Source organism: Marmota marmota, unplaced genomic scaffold (assembly GCF_001458135.2).
Source record: "Marmota marmota marmota unplaced genomic scaffold, marMar, whole genome shotgun sequence".
NCBI classification, from domain to species: domain Eukaryota; kingdom Metazoa; phylum Chordata; class Mammalia; order Rodentia; family Sciuridae; genus Marmota; species Marmota marmota.
The window spans coordinates 43054843-43079183 of record NW_026000174.1 but is presented as its reverse complement, the minus strand read 5'-3'; the positions used below and the strand labels follow the sequence as shown (position 1 = coordinate 43079183).

Below are 24341 nucleotides of genomic sequence, written 5' to 3'. Positions count from 1 at the left end.
AGTATTCACTCATTCATCCATTCAGCAGATGTTTATTTGGTGAGTGCTTGATAGGATCAGGGCCTGTAATAAAACCCTAACAATGGATTTCTGTCCTCAAAGAGCCCCTGTCTGGAGAAGGAGATGGATGTGAATTAAACAGTCACACTGACAAATATATAATTGCAGAAAAGTAGTGAATGATTTGAGAGAGGATGGATAGAGAGACCTCAATACGTCTAATGGTTTCTTGACCATTCAACTAGCCCAACCCTGCATTTGGTAACTATTTGTATAAATAGCTTTAGAGGAGATGCATTTTTCATTGAATGCTCATCTGTGGTGCTCCAATATTTTATCAAGTGCATGTGGCATATTTATCATAAAGGGATTTTAAATAAAAATAAAAGTAGATAATGGGTTGCACTCGTATACTCCTGTCAGAGAGTTCATTAATTTGTTAACTCTTTTGAGATGTCTATGTTTGTCTTTAGCTCATTATAAAGTTTAAGGGACAAACTTAGTTCGTGTGGTCTTTCCATTAAAAATATAGATGTAGGGGGCTGGGGATGTGGCTCAAGCGGTAGCGCGCTCGCCTGGCATGCGTGTGGCCCGGGTTCGATCCTCAGCACCACATACAAACAAAGATGTTGTGTCCGCCGATAACTAAAAAATAAAAATATTAAAAATTAAAAAAAAAATATAGATGTAAATGTGAAAAAAAAAACACATACTAATGTTTACGGAATGTTGCATGAACAGCCAGCCTATTTTCTAGCAGTATTTATAGACTAGGTAACACGTTGATTATTGCCATGTTGTTTCTGTGTGTAATCTCAGCCACTTGAAAAACGGCAGGAAGAACTTGTGTTTCCATTGATGTGTGGCCTTTTGTCTTTTGATGTTAAGTTCTAAACCTCAAAAGAGGATTGTGTTTGGCTTCATGTAACAGACAGTGGGCTTCAGTGGTTTGCCTGAATCTGAGTCTATTTTTACTCACAGCCCAGGGATGGTTCCAGACCCCTTATCTTTTCTCTCTGCTGTCTTTGTCTTTGTGCTTTTTGCTTCATGGCCACAATGTGGCTGCTCTTGGTCTCACATCAGAATTCCAGACAGAAGGGAAGAGGGAGGAGTCATGTCTCCTGCGTCAGAACTGCAAAGGAGTGAGGAGGAGGGAGGCTTGTGTTCATGAATCAAAAACTTTTCCCTGCTATCTCCAGCAGACTTTGCTTCTCATTGCCAAATATGGGGTGACATGGCTGCCTGTGCCCGCAAGGGAATCTGGAGAATCAAGTCATCCGTTCCAAAAATCAGGATTCTTTCAGCAAGGAAGACTGTGAGAATGGATGTTGGGTAGGCAACGTGTGTCATGAGAGACTTCTAAGTGCTTCTTATCAAGTTCACCAAAACTCTGTAATTGAATAAGACACAGCAAAGGTGTTAGGAAACGCTCATCATTACTAATGTAGCTTCTTTTGTCCAATTTTTTGACCGACCTGATTACTTCCTCATTTTTACCCCATATGGTGGCAGACAAAGAAATTGTAATAGGTAGTACAGAAAAAGTAAGCTCTGCCGTTCTCTTGCGTGTGGCATATTTATGCCTCTACTTATGTTTTTGTATGATCTTCAATGCTTACCCCCACCCCAACATTTTGGAAGGCATCATTTTAAAGCCATTTGTACTTAATATACAATGTATAAAGCTACTTATCCAGGCCCTGCCCAAGGGGGATGCCACTTCCTAGCATGGAATCCCCTTCCCTTAGGACATTTCAGGTTTCTCTATAAGTGTGTCGGCATCAAGCTGTATATTCTATTCTATTAATACTTAACTTCTCTCTTTTTCTTGATGTGAATAAAATAAACTTGAATAGAAGTTCTAGAATTTCCTTCCTTCCTTCCTTCCATGCTTCTCATGGATTGAATCATTCTGGATAGCCCTTTGATACACATCCCACACTTTGGAGATTACTGATTTAGAGGGCTGGAAGATTATCTGCACATGGAAGAGGGGATCAACTATTAAGGGCTGATGAGGACCCCAGTCTCTCCTTTCAAGATGGCACCTTGAACTCTCTTTTCCTCACATGGAGGAAGAGAGAGAAAGGTAAAAAGGACCTCAGCTAGTTTCTTCTAACCCTTTAAAAAGGTACCAATGACTTAATCATTCCCAAAAGGTCCTAACTCTTAATACCACCACAATGGGATTAAGTCTCCATGTGGATTTTGGATGGGACACTATCTTTCAAACCATAGCACCCTATCCACTGCTTAACCTCTCTGGTTCTCACTTTGTAATGTAAGGATGTCAGTGCTCATTGTCTAGGGTAATTTAAGGATTAAATGAAATAGTCTATGAAAGAGTGTCGTTCAGTTCTTGGAACTTAGTGAGCATTCAATAATGAGTGACAATTAGTTTTTTTCATATTAATGGGTAGGAATAAGGTGTTTGGGTTAGCTTCAATAAGCATGCATAACATTGGGGAACACTGATGATTTCCATTGTGATGGTCAAAACCAGAGTAAAACAAACATGGCCCCTTCCCATCAACTAATATGTCAGCAGGTGTTTCCTTTGTTCCAAGAGTATTAAAACCCCAGCACAGTGAATCCCAACAACGAGTATATCCACAAGACACTAATTTAAAAAAAAACTATAAATAAATTACACAAATATTAGTAGAGTAGAAGGAGGGGAACAGGGCAAGGGAAAGGGCAGGAAGTGCTAGGGACTGAATCAGAGCAAATTATATTCCATGCTTTTGTGATTACATCAAAATGTATCCTAATGTTTTATATATATATATATATATATATATGACATCAACAACAACAAACCCCATCAGTTCCAAGCGTATTTCAAGGAAAATGACATGTGTGTTAAAGTGGGTTAGAAGTCACAATCTAGAGCTTACATGTCCTTTATTCTCATTAAGAATGAAAATGGATTGTTCTATAAATAGAACACTGGGATATATATAAGCTGTCCTGTAAGTAGGACATTGGACAACTATGTTATCTTGGATGCTGGGACAAAGTGGATTAAGGGCAACATAAGCCCGGCAGTAGGATTTCAGAAAAGATGCAGTTTTCTAGTGACCTGTGATGACTACTAAGTGTACCATCATGCCCCGATTCCTTGTACATACTGACATTTTGGGGTGATATTTAATAAAGAGCACTGAAATTAGATCAAAATGATAAAAACGTCAACTTTGAGGATCTGATGCCTGAAACTGATCAATTAATATGGTACAGGGAAAAGTTCACCTTTTAACTCCAGAAGTTCCCTGGAATGTTGACAATGACACGCAGCATGACACGGAAGACGAACAGAAAGGTCTTCGAGCCTCATGTCCTGTGGGTGATTCTTTCTTGCAAGCCACGTTTTTGAATCCCGATAATGTGATGGCCTTGAACTAAGTGCTTTTCATGTCTCACCTTGTAGAATGTTCACGGCAACAAAGCCGGTGTTATTTCGCCCCATGACTTACTCACTTATGAAGCCTGGAGAAGTGAGGAATCCTGTCCTCGTTCCCTTGAAGGGGAGGTGGCAGGGTGGGCATGTGAACCTCTGCCTCCTCCACTCGAGTTCTTAATCCGTAAGCCTTGCATGGTTGCTTCAGGGTTCAGCTGTCCTGTGCTTACAGCTCTGTTAATAAAGAAGAAACATTTCTTAAACAACACACCCTAGTGTAATCTGAATCCCTGCAAGACTTGAGATGCATAATTTTTTCTTAATATCTGATGTCTATCGACTGTTAAATGCTAGCAAAGTCATTTATGAAGGAGACTCAGGCAACCCAGTCTGCATCAACCCAGGAGTAGACTATTCTCTTGTTATTTTGTTCTTCATTCAACAGAACCTTAAAAAAGAAAAAATCCTACAGATGCTCACTTAAATACTGACTTCTTAGAGTAGAAAAAAGTGATATATTTAATTCATTTTGCTTATTCCTCTTTCTGATAGGAGTTTGGGTAGAATAAGCATAATTTATGAGTCATAGATCTAAGATAATTCTCAGAATTTCTAGTTTCAAGTGAATGTATTTTATAATAAAAAATGATTTTTTTTAAAAAAATTCACAAAATGACCCTTTGAGTCATAACCACATTTAAGATACCCCCAAAGTCTGATTATGCGAGTTAAGATTTTTCTTGGAGTTGAAATCAAATAGTTTTGGGAAATGGCATTAATTCTTTCAGACTCATTGAGGATAGTGTTATAGCCCAAATCCCAAATCATCTATATTCCTAAAGATCATGAGCAGGAACCTGGGTTATAGGTGAGATCGAGTCTTATGTGGACCATTTAGCTTCACCCATCCTACTGGCTCCAACTCTGACCAGATATGATCTACATGTACGTTTGCTCTCACAAGGGACTGGATGAAATATGATGAATTTTTTATACAAATTCATCACTGCTGCCAAAAAAGAGAGCACCCCTCCCTGCCAAGAAGTGAGCAGTTACCTCTGTTGGCAAATTCAGCAACTGCTCTTAGGGAGCAATTGACCAGAAAATTCGAAAACTTCTATCATGTGCTAGACTTCGGCCTTTGTTTACTTAAACATTATTTCACCTAAGTGTAAAACACACTGCTAGGGCCCTTTTAATTTTTTTTTTTAAAGATTTTTAATTCAACTATAAAGGCAATTCAAGTGAGAAACTTCAGTACGCTGATTTTGTTCTTTGAGTCATTGCACTGTAATTAGCTGAGTTGGGTTTTAAATACAGCACAAGAACATCTTCTTGTCTGTTTATGTCAGAAAAAAATGGCTAATGAGCACTTATCAAAAAGATGAACATTTTTTCATTAGATTAAGTAAAATCAAAACAGATTTTATAATGTACTATTATGTTTCAGCGTGGAATAAATTGAGTAAAATAGCTAATATCTTCACAGTTCCCTGAGAATGTCTATGCATGGCAGGATCCACCTCCCCGCCCCTCCCCCACACACCTAGACTTCAGGAAAGGGCCCAGTTACAGCAACTCTCTTTGGGACATTCAGGCACATTCCCCAAAGGGTTCAGAATGGTCTTAATATTATTTGTAAAATCTGAACGGCAATGAAGCCTATGTCACCGCTGGTTGTCTTTGCATCATGCCACGTTCTTTAAAATTGTTCCTAAGAATGACTCTTCTCCACTGTCTCACTGCAGTCAGTCAAAATGCCACTGAGGAACTCAGTATCCTACAGAGCTTTCTTTTGTTTTGAGATTTTTGTAGTGCTCTTGTGGACCAGGGTCAGTTTGTGTGTTTTCAAAAGTCACAGATGGTGAAGGCCGATCCCTTAGGAAGGTTTATGGTAAAAATGTAAAAGTGTAATAAGACCCTTCTCATGATAAATGTCACTTGGATGGCTGGTTATTGGAAGGTCACCAAGGACTCTTAAGTCATTGCTTTTTCTTCTGTTAGGTGAGAGTTAAAGTCCACGTGCATGCCAATGCCTACTCGGACCTGTCCACATGTATGCATGTCCACAAGGCAGCTAACCTAACAAGCCATTATGTGAATACAAAGGATGCCCTGATTTGGATCTGGAGGATCTTCCCATATCCTACTATTAAAAGATTGGTCCTCAGTGTGGTGCTGGTGGGAGGGTGTAGAGCCTTTCAGAGGTAGGGTCTAGTGAGAGGTCTCCAATCATGGGGTTATCCCCTTGAAAAGAGGATAGTTGGATTTTTTTTCTGGATCAGTGGATTATGGTCTGAAACTTCTACAAATGAGCCCAAACAAACCTTTTTTTAAGTTGATTGTCTCAGGTATTTGTTACAGTAACAGAGAGCTGACCCCACACAGAAGAATCTTGCTTTCCTCTAGTCTTCTGAGTTTGCATCAGGATGAATGGCCAAGAGATATATTCTTGGTCTAGGAAAAAAAAAATGAAAACCTGCTCTAAACACTAACTTAGTGTAGTTGTATAACTTCTGTCCACATAGCACATTTTATGGGAGGAAATTTTTTGAAGTATAACACATTCATAAATGTAAGAAGCTCGATGAAGTTTTATAAATTCTGCAAAGTAACATACTGATGTCATCACCCCTGGACAAAGGCTTAGAACACTAATAACACTATAGAAGGCTTCTTTATGTCCTTTGTCATTATCCACCACTCAAAAGTAAATACCATTCTGATTTCCATCACTATAAATTACTTCTGATGTTTATGACTTCATATAAATGAAATTGTGCAGTGTTTGTCTTCTTTCCCTCAAAATTACGTCTGTGAGATTTATTAGTGTGATTCTGTGTAGCAGAAAGTCATTATTTTTCATTGCTATATCATATTCTGTTGTATGACTCTGCTATCATTTGTTGGTTGGTTTGAGTATTGATGAAAGTGTTGTTTCTTGTTTGATGCAAACAGGAATAATGCTACTATGTGTCTTGTGTGTGTGTTTTGGTATACATATGTATGCATTTCTATTGGTTTTATACCCAGGAGTAGAATTGCTGGATCATAGCATATATGCATTTGTAATTTTAGTAGACACTAAAAATAGATTTCTAAATTATATGTAGCAATTTATTGCCCACGTCCCATGTGGGTGACAGAGTCAGGGTCACTCCGTGTGAATTTGGGCTGACAATGAAAAGACCACACAAACACAGAAATACCTTTTTCTGGGTTCAGGGGTGGCTCTGAGACTTCAGCTCCCATGTTGGAGGGCAAGGGGAACGAGGGAGGCAAGAAGCAAGAGGCCAGAGAGACAGCACATCCTGTTTTTATTTAGAGGGTGGACATTCCTTAGAAAATTCCATCCAAACAAGGCAAGGGGGTTCTGTTACAGCAAACACAGGGGTGGGGGAGCCCAGTACCATTGGGTAATGCCCACTCCCAGAGCCGCACTCCCTTGGGGAGCAAAGGTGAGGCCCACCTGCCTTGCCCTTTGTGCGATGCTAGTTCCACACCCCCATTACTCAAGACTAAGGGGCCAGTGCTCAGCTCCTGTTCAGGGCAGCTCTTGACAGCAATTTATATCGCCACCACCAAAATAATAAAGTTCTAGTTATTCCACATCCTCACATATGCAAGAGAATTGTAGGCATTCTGAAGAGTTTAAAAGGAAAACCCTTGTGTTTTTTAATTTTAATTTCCTTGATGATTAATGATGTTTAGTTACTCTTACTGTGTTTATTGGCCATGGGTATCCCCTTTTATTAAGTCTATAAAGTCTTTTGTTTATTTATTTTTAAGTTGGGCTGTCTTTTTTTCGCATTGATTTGTAGAAAATCTCAACATATTTTACGTATGTATTATATACTTATGTCTTTTGGTAAACATAAGTTCTTAAATTTAAAGAAATTCGATTTATTCATCTTTTATGATAAATTATATTTGAGTAATTTTTTAAATTTACAAACATTGTTTATATTTATCATGTAGGACATGAGGTTTTGGAATATAGGTGCATTGTGGGATGGCTAATTAACATATTCATCTGATCACATACTTATTATTTTTTTGTGTGGGATGAGAACACTTAAAATCTACACTTAGCTATTTTCAAGAACACAATACATTGTTGTTAATTATAATCTCCACGTTGTAAGATAGAACTGTTGCATTTTTCTAACTGAAACTTTGTATTTTTTGATGAATACCCCCCACTTACTCTCCTGCATTAAGACATTATTTTGTTCACCCCAATGTTACAAATATATCCTGTATTACTTTCTAGAAGCTTAATTGGTTTTTTTGTTTGTTTATATTTAGTCCTGTTATCCATGAGGAATTTCTTGGCATACTTTGAGATAGGATAAGATTTAATTCAAAATATTAACTATATTAAAAATATCTTTTCCTTCATTGGTACTTGTTTTATAAATTATGTGGTCTTATGAGTGAGTGCATCTGGTTTTTAGACTCTCTGTTCTGTTCCATTGATATATTTATCTATCATGTGCCACTATTTTATACCACTGTGGTATACAGTGTTACCACTATTTTATCTATACATTATAATAAATCTTGATATTTGACAATGTAAGTTCTTCAACTTCTTTTTTCATCTCTGTTTTGGCTGTTCTAAGTCTTTTGTCTTTCCATGTAAAATTTTAGGATCAGTTTATTAATTTTCATAGGCAGGTTAGCTAGGATTTTAATTGGGATTACTTTGAACATGTAGAGCAATTGGGAGAATTGACACTTTGACAATACTTGGTCTTCTAATCCATGGACATGGTATATCCCTCCATTTATGTAGATTTTCCTAAGTTTCTCTCAGTAGTGTTTTGCAGTTTTCAGTGTATAGCTCTTACACATTTGTTATTAGGCATTTTCCTATGGGATGCTTTTGATGCTAGCTATTCTTAGGTGGTTTACATTATATTAATTAAAATGGTATTGTTTTAAAAATTTCACTTTCTAATTGTTTAGTGTAGTATTAGGAAGTACAGTTGATTTTTAACTATATCTACATCCAATGATTTTGATAATTCTTGTTTGACTTTTTAATTCTTGTTCATTAATTTATTTTGAATATTATATGTTAAAATCATATCCCTTATGAACCATGATAGTTTTTTTTTTCAAAAGACTTTAATTTTCTTTGCCCTACCAGTATAATATCCACTAGAAGTAGTGATTGCAGACATCCTTGTCTTCCAATCTCAGGGAGAAGCATTTCAATATTTTACCATTATTATATTTTCTGTTGATCTGAAAAAAGGCCATTATTTCATTAGTTTAAAGATATTCCCTTCTATTCCTAGTTTGTTGAGATATTTAAAAATCATGAGTGAGCACTGAATTTCATCACTCCCCCTTACATCTATTTAGTTACTACTACATAGCTTTTCTCATTTACTTAGTCAATGGGGGTAAATTTTATTGATTTTCAAATATTAAACCAGTTTTATATTATTGTGATAGATTAGCTAAGGATTTATTCTTTTTACATATCACAAGATTTGATTTCATAATATCTGTATTTGACTTTCCCAAATTTTTTCATTTATTTTTATGAGAGAGAGATTGACCTGTACTTCTTTCTTGTAACACTTTTCCATTATTGTTGTGTATCAAGGCCTCAAAATATGAGTTCAGAAGTGATTTTATTTTATCTGCTTTTGAATAATTTATACAACATTGATTTTAATTCCTGGAATGTTGGAAGAATTCACTGATGAGTTCCATTAGGGGTGGAAGTTTTCTTTGTGGGTAGGATTTTAATTACTGACACATATATTTAAAGGACAAATAAAGGTTTGGATTTTCTATTTCTTCTTGTGTCAGTTTTGATAAGTTAGTATTTCTAAGAATGAATTTGTCCATCTCATCTGAATTATTACATTTATTGTTCTCAAGTTATTTATACTATCTCTTTTTAATGCCTTGAAGATCTATAGTGGTGTCTCCCCCCCCTTTTTTTTCTGTATGTTGACAGTTTTTGCCTTCTGTTTTTTCTTTACAATCTTACCAGGATTTTAATCATTTTAACGTCCCCCCCAACAACCCACTTAAAAAAATACTTTATGTATTCCTCTTGTACAGATATTGGCAAAATGTGACTAATGGGTCAGATGTAAACCATCACCTGTGTTTGTAAACACAGTTTTATTGGAACTTAGCCATATCCATTTGTTTATATACTGTCTATATCTGCTTTTGTGTTACAATGGCAGAGAACTCCATATAGATATTATAACCCACAATGTCTAATATTTTCACCATCTGTCCATTCACAGAAAGATTGACTACCTCTGCTTTATTATGATTTTTTCCATTTCATTGACTTTTTTCCTTATCTTTACTATTGTTCTCTTATGCTTTTCTTTGATTTTAATTTGCTCTTTTCTTCAAAGCTTCTTGAGATTACTGATTTCCATCCTTGGGCTTTTAATTTATTTATATTTTTATCTACACACAGAATGGCTGTGTCTCACAAGTTCATATTAATATTTTCTTTATCATTCTGTTGAGAATATTCTTATTTCCAATATGAGTTCTTATTTGATGCATAAGCTATTTACAGCTTTATTGATTGACTTTCAGGCATTTGGGGATTTTTAAAAAGTTCTTTGTTGTTATTTTTATTGACTTTAAAATGAATTCCAGTGTGGTCAGGGAGCATGCTTGTTTGGTTTTTTTCTTTGGAATTTGTTGAGACTTGCTTTATGGTCCAGAACATGTTTTATTTTGGTAACTGCTCCATATAAAAATACAATAGTTGTGTACTGTGTTAAGTTAATCATGTTGTTCTAATTTCCTTTATTTTAACTAATTTATTTTCTGCTTGTTCTTTTATCAAAGAGAGGAGTATTAATGCTACACAGTGTGGTTGGGATTTTGTCTAATGTGCTTTTGGCTTTCTTAATTTTTGTTTCTTGCATATCTATACCAGCCTTCCTTTCTTATTAACATATCTATACCATATCTATAACATATCTTATTAACATATCTATACCACTAGCATATCTATACCAGCCTTCCTTTCTTATTAACATATGCCTTCTACCCTTTTACTCCCAACTTTTCTGAATCTTTCTATTTAAGATAAATTTCTTATAAGTAACATGTATTTGGATTTTTAAAAAAATTCATCTTGACAGTCTTTGCCCTTTATCTGGAGTATTTAATCATTACTAATGTAATTATTACCATTTCACTCAATTCCTTTATCTTAATGTTGTTTTTTTGTTGGTCTCATTATTTTTTTCTTTTACCTCAAATATTGCTTTTTTAGGGTTGAGATTGTTTAACACTTTTTTTCTATTTTGGGGACTATCCTGGAGGTTATGCCATGCATCCTTAATTTATTGTAATCATTGTTGAATTAGGATTGTTATCACTTGCCCCAAAATGCAGGTACCTTATAGCACTGGAACCAAATGTACTGTCCTATCTCTTCTGCTACTGATGTGGGAAGTTTTAATTTTATATCTCTAAAGCACAGAAGAAATTTTTGTTACCATTTTAAATAGTCAATATCAATTCAAATTTATTCACTTCTCTACCCTTTCCATTGCTTTTATTTTCTGCATTATTATTCTTTCATTGAGGATGTTTTTTCTCCTGCCTAAGGAGCTCCTTTTAGCATTTCTCTTATTATAGGTCGACTCAGGATGAATTTTCTGTTTTGCTCATCTCAAAATTATGGCTTTCCTTTCATTTTTGAGGAATAGTTTCCTTGGGTATAAAATTCTAGCTCTGCAATGATTTGAGTACTTGAAAAATGTTATTCTTTTGTGTTGTCCTCTGTTGTTTCCATTGGATAATTCCACTTGCTCTTGTTGCTTTGAAAGTCTTTTTCTTCGAATTTGATGTTCAACTGTTCCAGATGGAGCCAATGGGAGTCCATGACATGGGCTCCTTGAACTTTTGGCATACCTCACGATCTTTGAGCATTCCTGACAGGATGCTGCAGGATCGCCTTTTACTTTCTCTGCCTCAATGTCTGAAACAGTCATTTCTTCAAAGAGCTGTGGTTTCCTTTTGTGGAGAATGGTATTTAGAAATTAAAATCTGGACATTAAGGGCTACTGGAGTGCCTTTGGGTCTAGGCTCAACAGAACTAGGGGATCTCATCTCCAAAATCTCTGTCTTGAATCTGTGAGTTCATATCAATACTCCCAAATTCTGTCTAACACCAGAAGATTCATTTTAGTCTTGCTTCTCTCTGTACAGTATTTGCAAGTTCTTTCTGCAGGTGAGAACCTGGTTCATCCAAACCTCATTGTATTTACTCATTTGTCTGGGCTTCGAGTCACAAGAAGCAGACTAAGAATTGCTAACCCTATTACTATGAAAACAAAACAAAACAGAACATTAAAAAAAACACACAAAAAGCTTCTAACTATTGTTCAATTTGTTAACAGATCTTTGTGTCTTTAGACTGAAGGTGTATAGTCAAAAATAGTTATTTTTCCCCGGTCAATGTGATTCATTTGAAATCCAGTAAAGTTCATTTGTTTCTATTTATATTCCATTTTAGGTTTTCTCCACCCTCCATCATAAATTTGACATCATCATCATCTTCTTCCAAAACATTAACCTGGTTCCAAAACTCAAAATGACATAAAAAGGTGTATTCAGAACAGTGTTTCTCTCCTCTCCTCCTCTATCCCCCTTGTTAATACCGGTTCATTGGTTTCTGCTTCAATTTTCCTGAGTTATTATTTTGTAAATATAAGTACAGAAAATATATTTATGTTATCTTAATTCCCCTTATTTTTTACACAAAATAGCATACTATATAATTTTTTGCACTTTGATTTTTCTTTTTCACATCTTCTTTAGTCTCTTTCCTGCTGTGTGATATTCATTGTGTGAGGGTTCTATAGCTTATTCAATCAAATCTCTTAAAGATGTTTTCCCCCCAATATTTTTCCATTACTAACAGTGGTGCATCTTGTCATAGGTATTTTTGTGTGTTTTATCTTCAAGGTGTATTCTTATTGTGAGTTGGAGGCTAAAACTCACGATGGCTTTAGTAGACATTGTCACATTACCCTCCTTAAAGGTGGGGACCTTCCTACCACAATGTATTGATAGGGCCTTCCTCAAGGCCCTTTCAAAGGCCCTATCAATAGAGGATGCTATCAAGCTGTGTAATGTGTACCAAATCTGATAATTGAGAATGGTATCTCCATGTACTTAGAATTTGCATTTCTCTTGTTATGAAAGATGTTGTTCAGTTTTTCATGTTCAAAGAGCACGTTAAATATCTTTCTCTGTGCCTTGTCTGCTTGTGGCTTTTGCTTACTTTTCTGTGAGGGTTTTAACATCTCCCCCCCCCCAATTTTAGAATTCTTCATGTGGTAGGAAGGATATTAATCTTAATCTCTGATACATTGTAATCATAGTTATCTTAAAATCTGAGTCTGTGGGGCTGTTTTCACTGGATTTTTAAAAATTCCTTTGGGTTTTCTTTGTCATGTATACTTCTTTCCTGGTAGGCCTTGTAGTTTTTTGTTGAATGCCAGATCCTGTATATAAAAAGTTGCAGAGATTCTGGAGTTATCTATCATGTTCTGCTAGAGAGAAGTTGGTTTTCTGCTGAATGACAGGTGACATGGGTCAGATACCTTTAACCTTGATCAAAGCTGATATAAGTGCCAGGCACGGTGGTGCACGCCTGTAATCCCAGCGGCTCAGGAGGCTGAGGCAGGAGGTTCATGAGTTCAAAGCCAGCCTCAGCAAAAGCAAGGTACTAAACAACTCAGTGAGACCCTGTTTCTAAATAAAATACCAAATAAGGTTGGGGATGTGGCTCAGTGGTCAAGTGCCCCTGAGTTCAGACCCCTCCCCCCCAAAAAAAGCTAATGTAGGTCAATTTGAGATTTGTACTTACTCTGAAGAAGTAGCCTTTTTTGGATAGCAGGGGAAAAGGAACACAATAGATCTTTACCCAATTTTTCATGGGATTATTTGTCCTTTTATTGTTGAGTTGTAAAAGTTCTTTATATATTCTGAATACTAGGTTTCTATCACATATGTGATTTGTAAATATTTTTCCTGTTCGGAGGGATGTCTTTTCACTTTATTGCTAGTTTTGCTGAGGATTTTGTCCTTCTCAGAAGCTCTGCAAGCTGATTTCTGTATCCTCAGCACTATGAGACTCCTATTTTCTCCATAGACTTTCAGTTTCGTGACGGTTGCTTGCTGCTTTCTGTCTTGTTCAGAGCTGCTGAGGAGCTTCCGGTGCCTGAGAGGGAGCTGCATGCTCGCTTCTCTAACACACTTTTCTCTAGGATGGTATAGGCCTTTCAAAATTGTCTCCTCCTCCAGTGCAGCAAAACCACACAAGATCTGGATTGCTGCTCTCTCTTCAGCCTTTATTCCCCATGTGGCAACTGGCAAATACCCCAATGGGAAGCAGAAGTGGCAAATGCCACGTGTGTCACCCTGCCCCCAGGAATGCAGCCTCTAAAGTCCTGCTGCCTTCATTATTTCTCAGTACCTTCCGACAGCTCTTCTTTTACGTTTAATCTGGCTTTCATAGTTGTTCTCAAACAGAGGGGTTATTCTGATACTAGTTATTCCATCATTGCTAGTAGCAGCAGTCATCTTTCCACTTAGCACATTTCATTAAATTTGTATGGAAATGAGAGAACACAGTCAAATTGACAAAGCATTTTACAATTGACAGGGAAATTGGCTTGCTCATTCGCTGCTGGGGAGGGGATAAATTGGTACCACCTCTCTGGAAGGCATTAATTTATACCAAAAGCCTTAACACTTCATCTGCCCTTTGACCCAGCAATTTTGCATCTCGGAATTTATCCTAAGAAAATAATCATGAATACACGTGAAGATTTATTGGTAAAGATCTTTCCCATGACCAAAATGGGAATAAAAATCCTAAATATGAAACAATAGGGGATTTGAGAAATTCTGGTGCATCAATGCAATGAATATAATGGAATTTAATGCTACAGAAGATGGAGAATATCTAAGTACATTGGTGATTTACTATTTAGAGCAGGAGATTATAAAACAATATACAGTCTGATCCCATTAGGATCCTATTAAAAATGTACACTTATGTATGTAAAACTAGAATAATATACATGGAATTGTTAATACCGAGTATTTTGGGGTTGTTGGATTTTCTTCCCTTTGTAGATGCATATTTAAATGTTTTTCTATGGAGCATGATTTGTTAAAAAATTAATATAATTTTGGAAAAAAACTTAACTGTTGGCAGGCCCTCTTGATAATGTCTTCTGGTAAACATCTTATCTTACACTGATGCTCTGAGCTATGCTTTTCTACTCTTAGGGACTTGTAGATTTCAGCTCACTGAAAATACTTCATGGAATAAAACACCTCCATATAAACATACTATAAATTCCTCCTGGTAAAATTCAGACAGAGGCTTCACCTGCTTCTGGTAGTGTGTGCCAGAAATCTTTTTAGTAAGGAGTTCTTTAAAAAGGTTCATAGAGTTTGTGACAAGGACCTAGATTATAAGGCAGATTTATTTCCTAATGTTCTTTTGAAACCAGTGGCCAACATTCAATGTAGATGCTTTTGCAAAACTAAAATCCAGTTCTCTGAAAAACCTTCTTATCCACTGTTGCTTTCTCACTGAAGGTCCTCTCCGAGGCAGCGGGCACTATGGCTTCTTGGGTTTCCAGGATGCTTCCTAGGAATGCCTGTTCCTTGGCTGCTTCATCCAAGATCCAGAGACATGAGGATTGTCATCGGCAGCACAAGGCCTATGGGTACTTCTTGCCCATCCAGACAAGATGGCAGGACAATGACCAGTATGGGCACGTGAACAATGTCGTGTACTACAGCTACTTCGACACCATTATCAACCATTACCTGATCAGGTAAGCATGGGTTCTGCAGCTCCAGAGCCTCACTTTGACCCTCTAAGGCATCCTTGGCTGGGAGTTCAAGTAAAGCATCCTGGGACGATATCCCTCCATTTTTTCTCTGCATGCCCAACTTTTTTGTAGAGAGGCCTGTAGCTCAGGTTATTCCAGGGGAGAACAGAAGGATCTATATGTGAGTGAGGACTGTGTTGCTGTGCGTGTCCTGAAGTCTCAGGTGTTCGTGTATCTTGATTCTTTGCAGTAAATTGTCAGCAAATGCACAGGCTTTGAGTCTCAAATAACTGACACAATAAACCACATCATGTTCACATGCTGGGCAACTTGAGCAGATATTAACATCAATCCTCAAGGCCTTTTTGTGAGAAAAGCAGCTGCTTCCTCCACTGAGGACACCTAACAGGGAGAGGGAGGGAAGATGTGAAGATGCATATTGTATCTTCTGAATGCTGATAACAGTTGCCTTCTGATTGGTGTGTTTGCAAGATTGGTGAGTATGTATTGAGTTAATTTAATTCTCTATATGGAAGATTGTGTCCTATAGAAAGACTTGTGTAAATAACCAACCTTGCATTAGCTGTGTGGTTTTGATCAAGTTGTTGAGCCCGTGTTGAGTCTTCCATAAAAATAACTCACATTTATCAAGAATTAAGTCCAGCTCTGTGAAGCGTTTTATACTAATCTCAAAGCAAGTCTGTGAGAGGGTAACAGAGACTGTCAGTGCTCTTGGTCTGGCTGGCAATTGCCAGTATCGACATTTTCTTGTCTAAGGACTTTCTCTGGCCACCGGAGTCCCTTTTGCAGCCAGACTAGAAATGCCGAGGAATGGGGGTGCCTTTCCAGAATCAGCCTTCAACTACTGGCTGGTGGGAGTCAGTGTATAAATTCCCAGCTTCCTCCCCTCCGGGTGAGATCACCCTGCGGTGTATACTTTACACAGGTTCCTGGGATTCCCTGGTGGGATTAAGTTTATTACCTAGATTGGTAGCTTTTAAAAAAACATTTTTTTGAGATAAAATTTAATTTAATATTTTAATCATTTTAAAGTATGCAATTCAATGGCTTTTAGTAAATTCTCAATGTTATGCAATCACCACCACCATCAAGTTCCAGAATATTTTCATACCCCCAACAGGTAGTCCCATATCTGTTAGCCCTCACTCTCAATTCCGCTCTCTTCCCACCCATGGATAACCACTAATCTACTTTCTAATTCTATGGATTCGCCTATTACAGACATTCCCTATAAGTGAAATCACACAGTCTGTAGTCTTTGGTGTCTGATTTCTTTTACTTAGCATGATATTTTCAAGGTTCATCTATGTTAGGGCATCTACTAGTACTCTGTGCCTTTATATGGCTAAATACTATTCCATTGTGTGGCTATGCCACCGTATGTTTATTAATCGGTTGATAAGATAGTTGAATTGTTAGCTCTTTTGGCTGTTATAAATAATACGACTGTGAACATTTTGTGTGCAAGTTTTGTGATAGACATCTTTTGGAGTCTTTTCATTCTGGTCCCTCCCTCACTTCCAAAGGAGTGCTTAATCTATCAAAAATACCTTAGAGTTCTCACTCAGATTGCAGATTTGCTTAAATTTCTTCTTATTTTCCAGTGCTGGGGGTGGAACCCAGGGCCTCACACTTGCTAGGCAAGCTCTCTATCCCTGAGCTACATCCTCAGACAACACTGCTTCTTTTTTTCAAAAGGGCATGTGTGGTACAACTTCCACTTGGAGAGCACCTGTTTCTTGCGAGCTGCTTGGTCCTGAGTCTGCACACTTATTTCCCTTTCTATGCATCTGTCAGTAATTCCTCTAGAAAGCAGATTACGCTTGCTTACTTGTGAATCATAAACTGTCATTTGCAGCACTCATTTTGGCTTTGAGGAGAATGTGTGCTTTGTACTTTAAAAATCCACAGCAAAAGGTAAAAAACAGTATTTGAAGTTTAATTACCCATCATTTGTCAAGTGGGGAAATTTGATGGTGAATTTTCCAATGCATACGGGGCTATGCCGTCTTTCTTAGGAACAGTCAGTCTTGGACCTTCTTTGGGTGAACTCTTAAGACACCTCAGTACAACCAGTGTTTGTTTTTTGTGGCTTTGGAACATCTCTCATTTAAGAAGGGATGTCTGGAAAGACCGTGTTGAGAACGGTTGAGTCCTTTATCCAGTGGAGATGATTTCTGTGGGATCCGAATTTGTTATAAACTGCTTTTTACCAAGGTCTACCTCTGCCAGTTTTGGGGTAGAGATGGAGGTTTTGGCAGCTTGTAAGGGAGAATTCCTGCCAGAATAGTGTCTTTTCCCAGGTAGAAGTCTAGATGTTAGGACATATTGACCCTCAAATGGTGAAAATACCCTGAATATTGTGCCCAGGGACTCACTGGTCATGGTTTTGTAAAGAAGATGGATTACCTTTAAATGTATTCTGAGAGATCTGAGAATTGTTTAGTAGGCCACTCATGGACTGTCAGAAGCAAAGCTATGGAGGAGAGAGGATGCGGGGACCATCAGGCCAGGAGGGTGAACTTGCCTTCTTGGTCCAGGAGGAGAGCAGCTGCTGAGGCCGCAGTGCCGCATCCCAGCCTGAGCTGCCTAGAACCTTCCTTCCTTGAGGGGGTTTCTCCAGGAGAGTGGGCCAGGGAGTGGTGGAGGGCCGGCTGGGGAGGGTGAGCAAGACAGCGGAACAGGCCACAGGCTGCCCAGAGTTCCCATCACTTTGACACACGGAAGGGGTTAAGTCATTCTTGAATAGTTTATCGCTCATCAATTGTAATTAAATATGTTTATATTAAATTATGTTCTGTAATTAATGTAAAATCCTTTAGCCTATGCTGTTATTAGAACCAGATGCTGAAGTACCAACAGTATTTCAACATGACTGTGCTGCCTCGCCAGCTGTCTAACTGTAATTACTTTAATCTCAGCTTGTTATCTAATTATCACCTTTGTAAAGGGAAAAGTACTCTCTAATGCTTACTGATTGTTTCAGATGATGATGAAGAGCGGGGAACAGCTGTCAGAGATCGTGGGCCCTGCTTATCACAATGAAGGAAGTTATCCTGAAGTGTATTCAGGGCCAAACTGCTGAGGAGAGACGTGCCGGGCGGGAACTGGGGACTGGCCAGTAAGGGGAGACAGGTGGCATGCTGGTTAAGGGTGCGGCCCCGTGGATAAGCTGGCAGGTGACACCTGCCTCCTCCAGCAAAGCCTGGGGACAGGGTTCTTAATCTGTTTGAGACTCAGTTGCCTTGTCTATAACATGGAGGCTGTAACTGTACTAGAAACCACCACTGGGGATTGTTACGAGGATTAAATGAGATAAGGCATTTGGGGCCTTGAGCACAGGGCTTGACAAATTGCACATACTTAGTAAATGTACCTGTTCTTCCTTTAAAAAAAAAAAATCTCAGTGTTGGTTTTCTCCATTTCTACCTTTGCCTTGATAGCCAAATCTAAAAGAAAGAAAATGGGTATCTGGATGCCAACAATTTGACATTATCAGTTTGTTTTTCAAATTATGTTTAAGTTCTGACCTATTGGGACTGAAATTTATCTTTGCACAGATTGTTCAAAACAGTTCATCAGGGCTGGGGGCATAGCTCAGTGGTAGAGCTCTTGCCTAGCGTGTATAAGGCCTTGGGTTCCAAGCGCAGAACAACAACAACAAAAAAGGTTCCCCAAACTTTATAAAATAGAGTATAAATGAGTACTGTCAGGCAAACCTTGAGGGTGCAGAGGAGAAGCAGCTCTGTCTTGGAATATCTAATGTCTGTATTAGCACTTCAGCCATTGATATGGTAACTAGTTCATTCCTAAATAATCTTTAAAGCAGATGTCCTCAGGATGTCTATTAAGCTTCTAATATCCTCTCTCATTTTACCTCTCAAGACCTGCACCCCCATCAGATGGGAGTTGGTCAGCTCTCTTTGTTATGCAAATAGTGGAAGATTCTCCAAGTGGGAGAAGGCCCAGCTGAGGGGAGAGGACCAAGCCAAGGTGAAAGTCAGACCCGTAGGAGAGGGTTAAGTGACTGGGCTTGTAAGGGTGGTCCTAGCAAGATCTGAGACCGTAGAAAAGAACTTCTTTAGGAACCAAGTGGTCAGAACTCAGTCCCTTTGAGGGCAGGAAGTAGGAGACTCTTTTTAAAGGTAGACATCTTATCTCAGGTAATAGAAAGAAAGAAAGAAAGGAATAGGAAGCAAGGAGACAAGAAAGGAGCCTGAAAGCACAGCTCAAGGAGACCCAAAGGCCTTTGCACAGAGAGATAAGAGGAAAGAGAATGCAGGAGAGTAGAGGGAAGAGGTTGGTGAGGGCCAAAGAGGCCTTGGTTCCAATCCAGACTTTCCTCCTTTGAATCACTGTGTGACCTCGGCCTTAGTATTGACAATTAATATTTTAAAATATTGTATAGCCCCCTAGGTTAGGCATAATAATTATGGGTAATGTTTGCAAAGCACATAAAATGATAGTACACTATAGATGTTATTATCAGGTAGGATCAAAGCCGGGGAAGTGTGCCTGAGATAGCACAAGCAGGGTGCTGAGGAGGAATCCGTGAAAGTCCTGGGAGTATCTCTTCTAACCACTATGGATGTAGACATGTGGGGCGTGTCAACTGGGGAGCAGTCAGGAAGATGGAAACCGCTTCAGGTCTTTCAAACAGAGAGAATTTAACACAGGGCTTTGGTGCTGCAGAGGTTGAAATAACTCACAGAGCCAAAAGGGGACATTAATGTCATGCAAAGATTAGCACTTCAGCAAATGTTCTTATATTTAAGGCTGGGAAATTACAGAGGAAGTCAGGTTACCAGAGGCCACGACTGCAGAGAATGGGGGCCTGACTGGGTACTGGAACCCTGGAGGCAGACTGTGTCAAGACAGTTCTGGGAATGACCAGTTGATGCTCAGTGCTGGGGCTGGATGCGGAAATAATGGGAGCCAAAGCTGAGTGGTGCCAGAACTGGAAGAGAAAGGGTTCTTTCTTCCCCTCCTCCTGCCTTCTGAACTTCCCCTAATGCCTCCCAAGGCTAGAACCAAATCAGAAGCCTGCGCAAAGGAGATTGTGTGCCCCTAGAGTCAAAGCAGAGCATGGAAGGGTGGGACTGAGGCTGAGAGCCTGTGTCCTGCAGCTTATGGCTGTCTTTGCAGTGTCTCCTCCCACCCTTCAATCTGGTATTTTGGAAGGAGGTGAGTAAGCAGCCTGTTACTAATTTAATTAAGATCTGCTTGTTTTGTATTTTTTTTTTCAAGTGAAAAGCAAGGATTACATCTATATTTTATTTTCACTTGGTGGCAAAGAGCAAATAAATATAAGCAAGTCTGTTTTATTTTACCTGTAAGAAGCAGCACTGCTTAACAAGGAGTGTGGTCTGGAATCAGACGCGTCTTCTCTTCCCCGCTCCAACCTTTTCTTCCTCTGTACAACTGTGTGACCCAAGGCACTTAATATTTCTCTGCCTCAGATTCGTCACTTGTTTAAAAGAGTGAATTAAAAAAAAAGAAAGAGTGAGTAAGAGTCTTCTTGTAAGGTCTAACTGGGGTGATATTTGCAAACCCCTCTCTAGTGCCTGGCACAGAGGAGACAAGCAAAGAATGCTATCATATAATGGCTGTAGCTTGAAATGGGATTTGTCCCCTGGAAGTTCATGTGTTGGTCCTTGGTGTGGTGATATAGAAGTGAGGGGACCTTTAAATGGTGGTGTCCAATGGGAGAGCTTTAAGTCATTCAGGGTGGGGCCCTAAAAACAGATTAAAGGTAGTTCTTATGAAACCCGAGTTAGAATGAATTATTATAAAGAGGAGCCTAAATTGTTCTCTATCTTGAGTCTCAGGATGTGATTCTTCCTCTTGCACATGCTCCAGCTATTACGGTGCCATTTACCATGAGGTCCTCACCAGAACCAAGATGATATCTTGGTGCCCTTGAACCTCCAGAACTATGAACTAAATGGAACTGTTTTCCTTATAAAGTTATACAGTCTTCACTATTTCATTATAGGAATGAAAAATGGACTATTACATAATCATTATATTCCTGTGTCAGCTCCTGGATTGTATTCCCCACTTCCTACCGTTATTAGCAAGTCTCAAGAGAACAAGAGAGGGGAGCAATACCTGATGTTGAATTCTACAGCTTTAGCATCATGCTCTAAAGCCATAGGCAGTATCACATGCAGAAACAAGAAAACTGCATTAGAGAAGCCAGCATACCTTCGACAGACACCCAGTTTGCTCCACTTGAAGCCAAATCGTGCAGAGAACAGGGGCTTGGCTGCTTATTCAGGCATGGTAGCCTGGCCTTGTGTAGGTGTTTAGTTCCATTTTATTGGTTCCATCTTCATATGAGCAATGGAAAAATGGCTTCGTCTAACATCAGTCCATCAGAAAGCTCTCTAGATACCTCTTCACCGTACCACCCCTGATCTGGTATTTTGGAAGAGGGTAAGTAACCAGTTCTTGGTTTAATTATTGTTGATCCACATGCAGTGCAGTAATAACCAATGTTTGTGGCAGTGAGCCTGGAGCCCCATGAGATCCTAAGATGTGTTTCAGCTCAAGGCATTTGAGGGCCCTACAGTTCTTTGTAAACTAGACAGATGTGTTTAGAAGTCTAGGGTTGCTCAGGTGAGCCAACCATTGTTGAGCAGTTCTTCGGGTGAGACACACCTCCTTGTGTGCCTGGTGTGGGGAAGCTATTCAAGGGACTTCTTCCCTGGAAACCCTCCCTGACCTTCTCACGGGAAAGGCTGCTTCCTTTCCTTCCCCATCATATGGTCCAGTGAGCCTAGGATTGCACTTCCCCCATTGGAGTGTGGGGTTAATTTGTATGCCCATGGCCCCCATTAGACTATGGGGCCTTCGAGGATAGGACAATGGCTTATTCCTTTATATATCCTGAGGATATTACCTTGCCTAGCACATATTTTATCTCTGATGAATGTTCCTTGAAAAAGCTAAACAAAGTAACTCCTTCTTGGACAATGCTGGATCCCCTGGGGTTTTTCTTGTCAATGGCCTGAAGAAGCACTATCTCTTGGGACTGTGTGACAGGTCTCTCTCCCGTGACTGGTCTTGCTACATGTTACTGGATACTCATACCAGGAATCTGCAAAGCAAGCTTTCAGAGAAGACATCCACCGAGCATCCCCTGGACCCATCCCTAATGGTGCCGGCTTAGTTCAGCCATGGCTGGTTTAGAAGTGAAAGGAGAAGACAGGAACTGGCCTGTTCTAAGACATGTCACCTGAGGAGAGCTAAGGGATAGGGCTTTCATATCAGGAATGCCTAGGTGCAAAGAAGGCCCAGGTCCCTGCTCACACTGCTCATCAGAAGAACACAAATGTGATGAACTTGTTGTGAACTCCCTTCATTGGGAGGTGCACGCCATGCTCTGGGGTTCTCTTTGTTAAGTCCTCTTTGGCTTCTGAAGGATATATGCTAAAATGAGAGAAATATCCCAGCCACAGAGACCTGAGAGAAATTTCGGTTGTAGCCTCATGTCCCATCTATCCATCCTTCACAGTCCCTTCCTCCCTGCAATACCCATGGGTCCTTGCAAGCCCCTCAGCTCTGCTTGTCTCCTCTGTATCTTTGGCTCAACCGTTGCTTCCTCCTGGAGTATTCTGGAAGTTCTTCACTAGTCTGATTTTTCCTGATCTTCCAAATACCACCCTTCATTAGGTTCAAGTTCCCATTTCTGCATTTTCACAGGACCCTGGATTTTCTAAATCAGGGCTCCACAGACTTCCTTTTTCAGTCAACAGTTAGATTGTAATTATTTTAGACTCAGTGTTTATAGGTCTGTCTCTGTTGTATCTAGTCAGCTGTTGTCATAGGAGGTAGCTCAGATAACAAGTAGATGAGGAAATGTGGCCATGTTCTAATCCCCCACCCCCCGTTTTTTTTCCCTTTGGTACCAGGGATTGAACTCAGGAGCACTCAACCACTGAGCCACATCCCAGCCCTTTTTTGTATTTTATTTAGAGACGGGATCTCACTGCTTATCTGATCTACTTTTAAATGCAGCTTCCTATTTATTCCATTTATCTGTGCTCCTATATTTGTATAGTTTGAATCAGTTTTCTGGCTTCTTTTTTTCTTTCTTTTTTTTTTTTTTTTGGTGGTGCTGGGGACTGAACCCAGGGCCTTGTGCATGCGAGGCAATCACTCTACCAACTGAGCTATATCCCCAGCCCCTGGCTTCTTAATCATAAATTTATATGTATAATTCTTATACAGCTTATGAATTTTCCCTCTTGTAATGATAAGATCTGAACATCACAAGCTAGGAACTACAGTGTCTTGTCCCTGCAGGTGTTAGCACCCTGTCTCTTCCAAGTGGGTGGATGTGAAATACTCAAGGAGCAAATTCCTGCAAGTCCCATGAGGTTGTGGGGAGAGATACCCAGGGCAGAAGGCAAAGGATTCTCCACGCGGCTGAGGCAAGGTGCTGTGGGCTCAGCCTGAGCAGGCTGGTTGCCACACCAGTATTGGAGTGTAACCGTGGGGCTCAGAGGATGTGAAGCAGGCCTGAAGACGTGTCCGAGATACATCACGTATGTATTTTATTGTCTGGCCCAATATGTTACCTATGCTGAGAAGCAGTAAAGAGGACAGCCTTTGGTGCCAGACTACTCAGGTTTTAATTCTGATTCTACTCCTTCCTGTATTCTACTCCTTAGGCAAACTAGTTAGTATCTCTTTGGCCTTATACCCTTATTTTTAAAGTGGAGGGGCTATTATGAGGTACCCAGAACATAGAAAAGAATCTCATCAGATGTTAGTAGTTAATAAGCACTTAATAAACTACTAAAAGATTTTTATTTTTATTTTTTTTAAATTTTTTATTGTTGGTTGTTCAAAACATTACAAATTTCTTGATATATCATATTTCACACTTTGATTCAAGTGGGTTATGAACTCCCATTTTTACCCCATATACAGATTGCAGAATTACATCAGTTACACATCCATTGACTTACATATTGCCATACTAGTGTCTGTTGTGTTCTGCTGCCTTTCCTATCCTCTACTATCCCCCCTCCCCTCCCCTC

At 39.1% G+C, this 24341-nt stretch overlaps 1 protein-coding gene across 4 annotated transcripts in view; it reads left to right on the top strand.

The window, feature by feature from the left end:
* The window catches only part of LOC107135730, a 174544-nt gene that overhangs the window by 66733 nt on the left and 83470 nt on the right, over positions 1-24341 (top strand). For all 4 annotated transcript variants that reach the window (XM_048788550.1, XM_015477739.2, XM_015477738.2 and 1 more), the window contains one exon: positions 15032-15273. In XM_048788550.1, the coding sequence (XP_048644507.1) occupies positions 15056-15273 (218 nt within the window). In that variant the 5' untranslated portion in view covers positions 15032-15055. The remainder of the gene's footprint in view (positions 1-15031; positions 15274-24341) is intronic.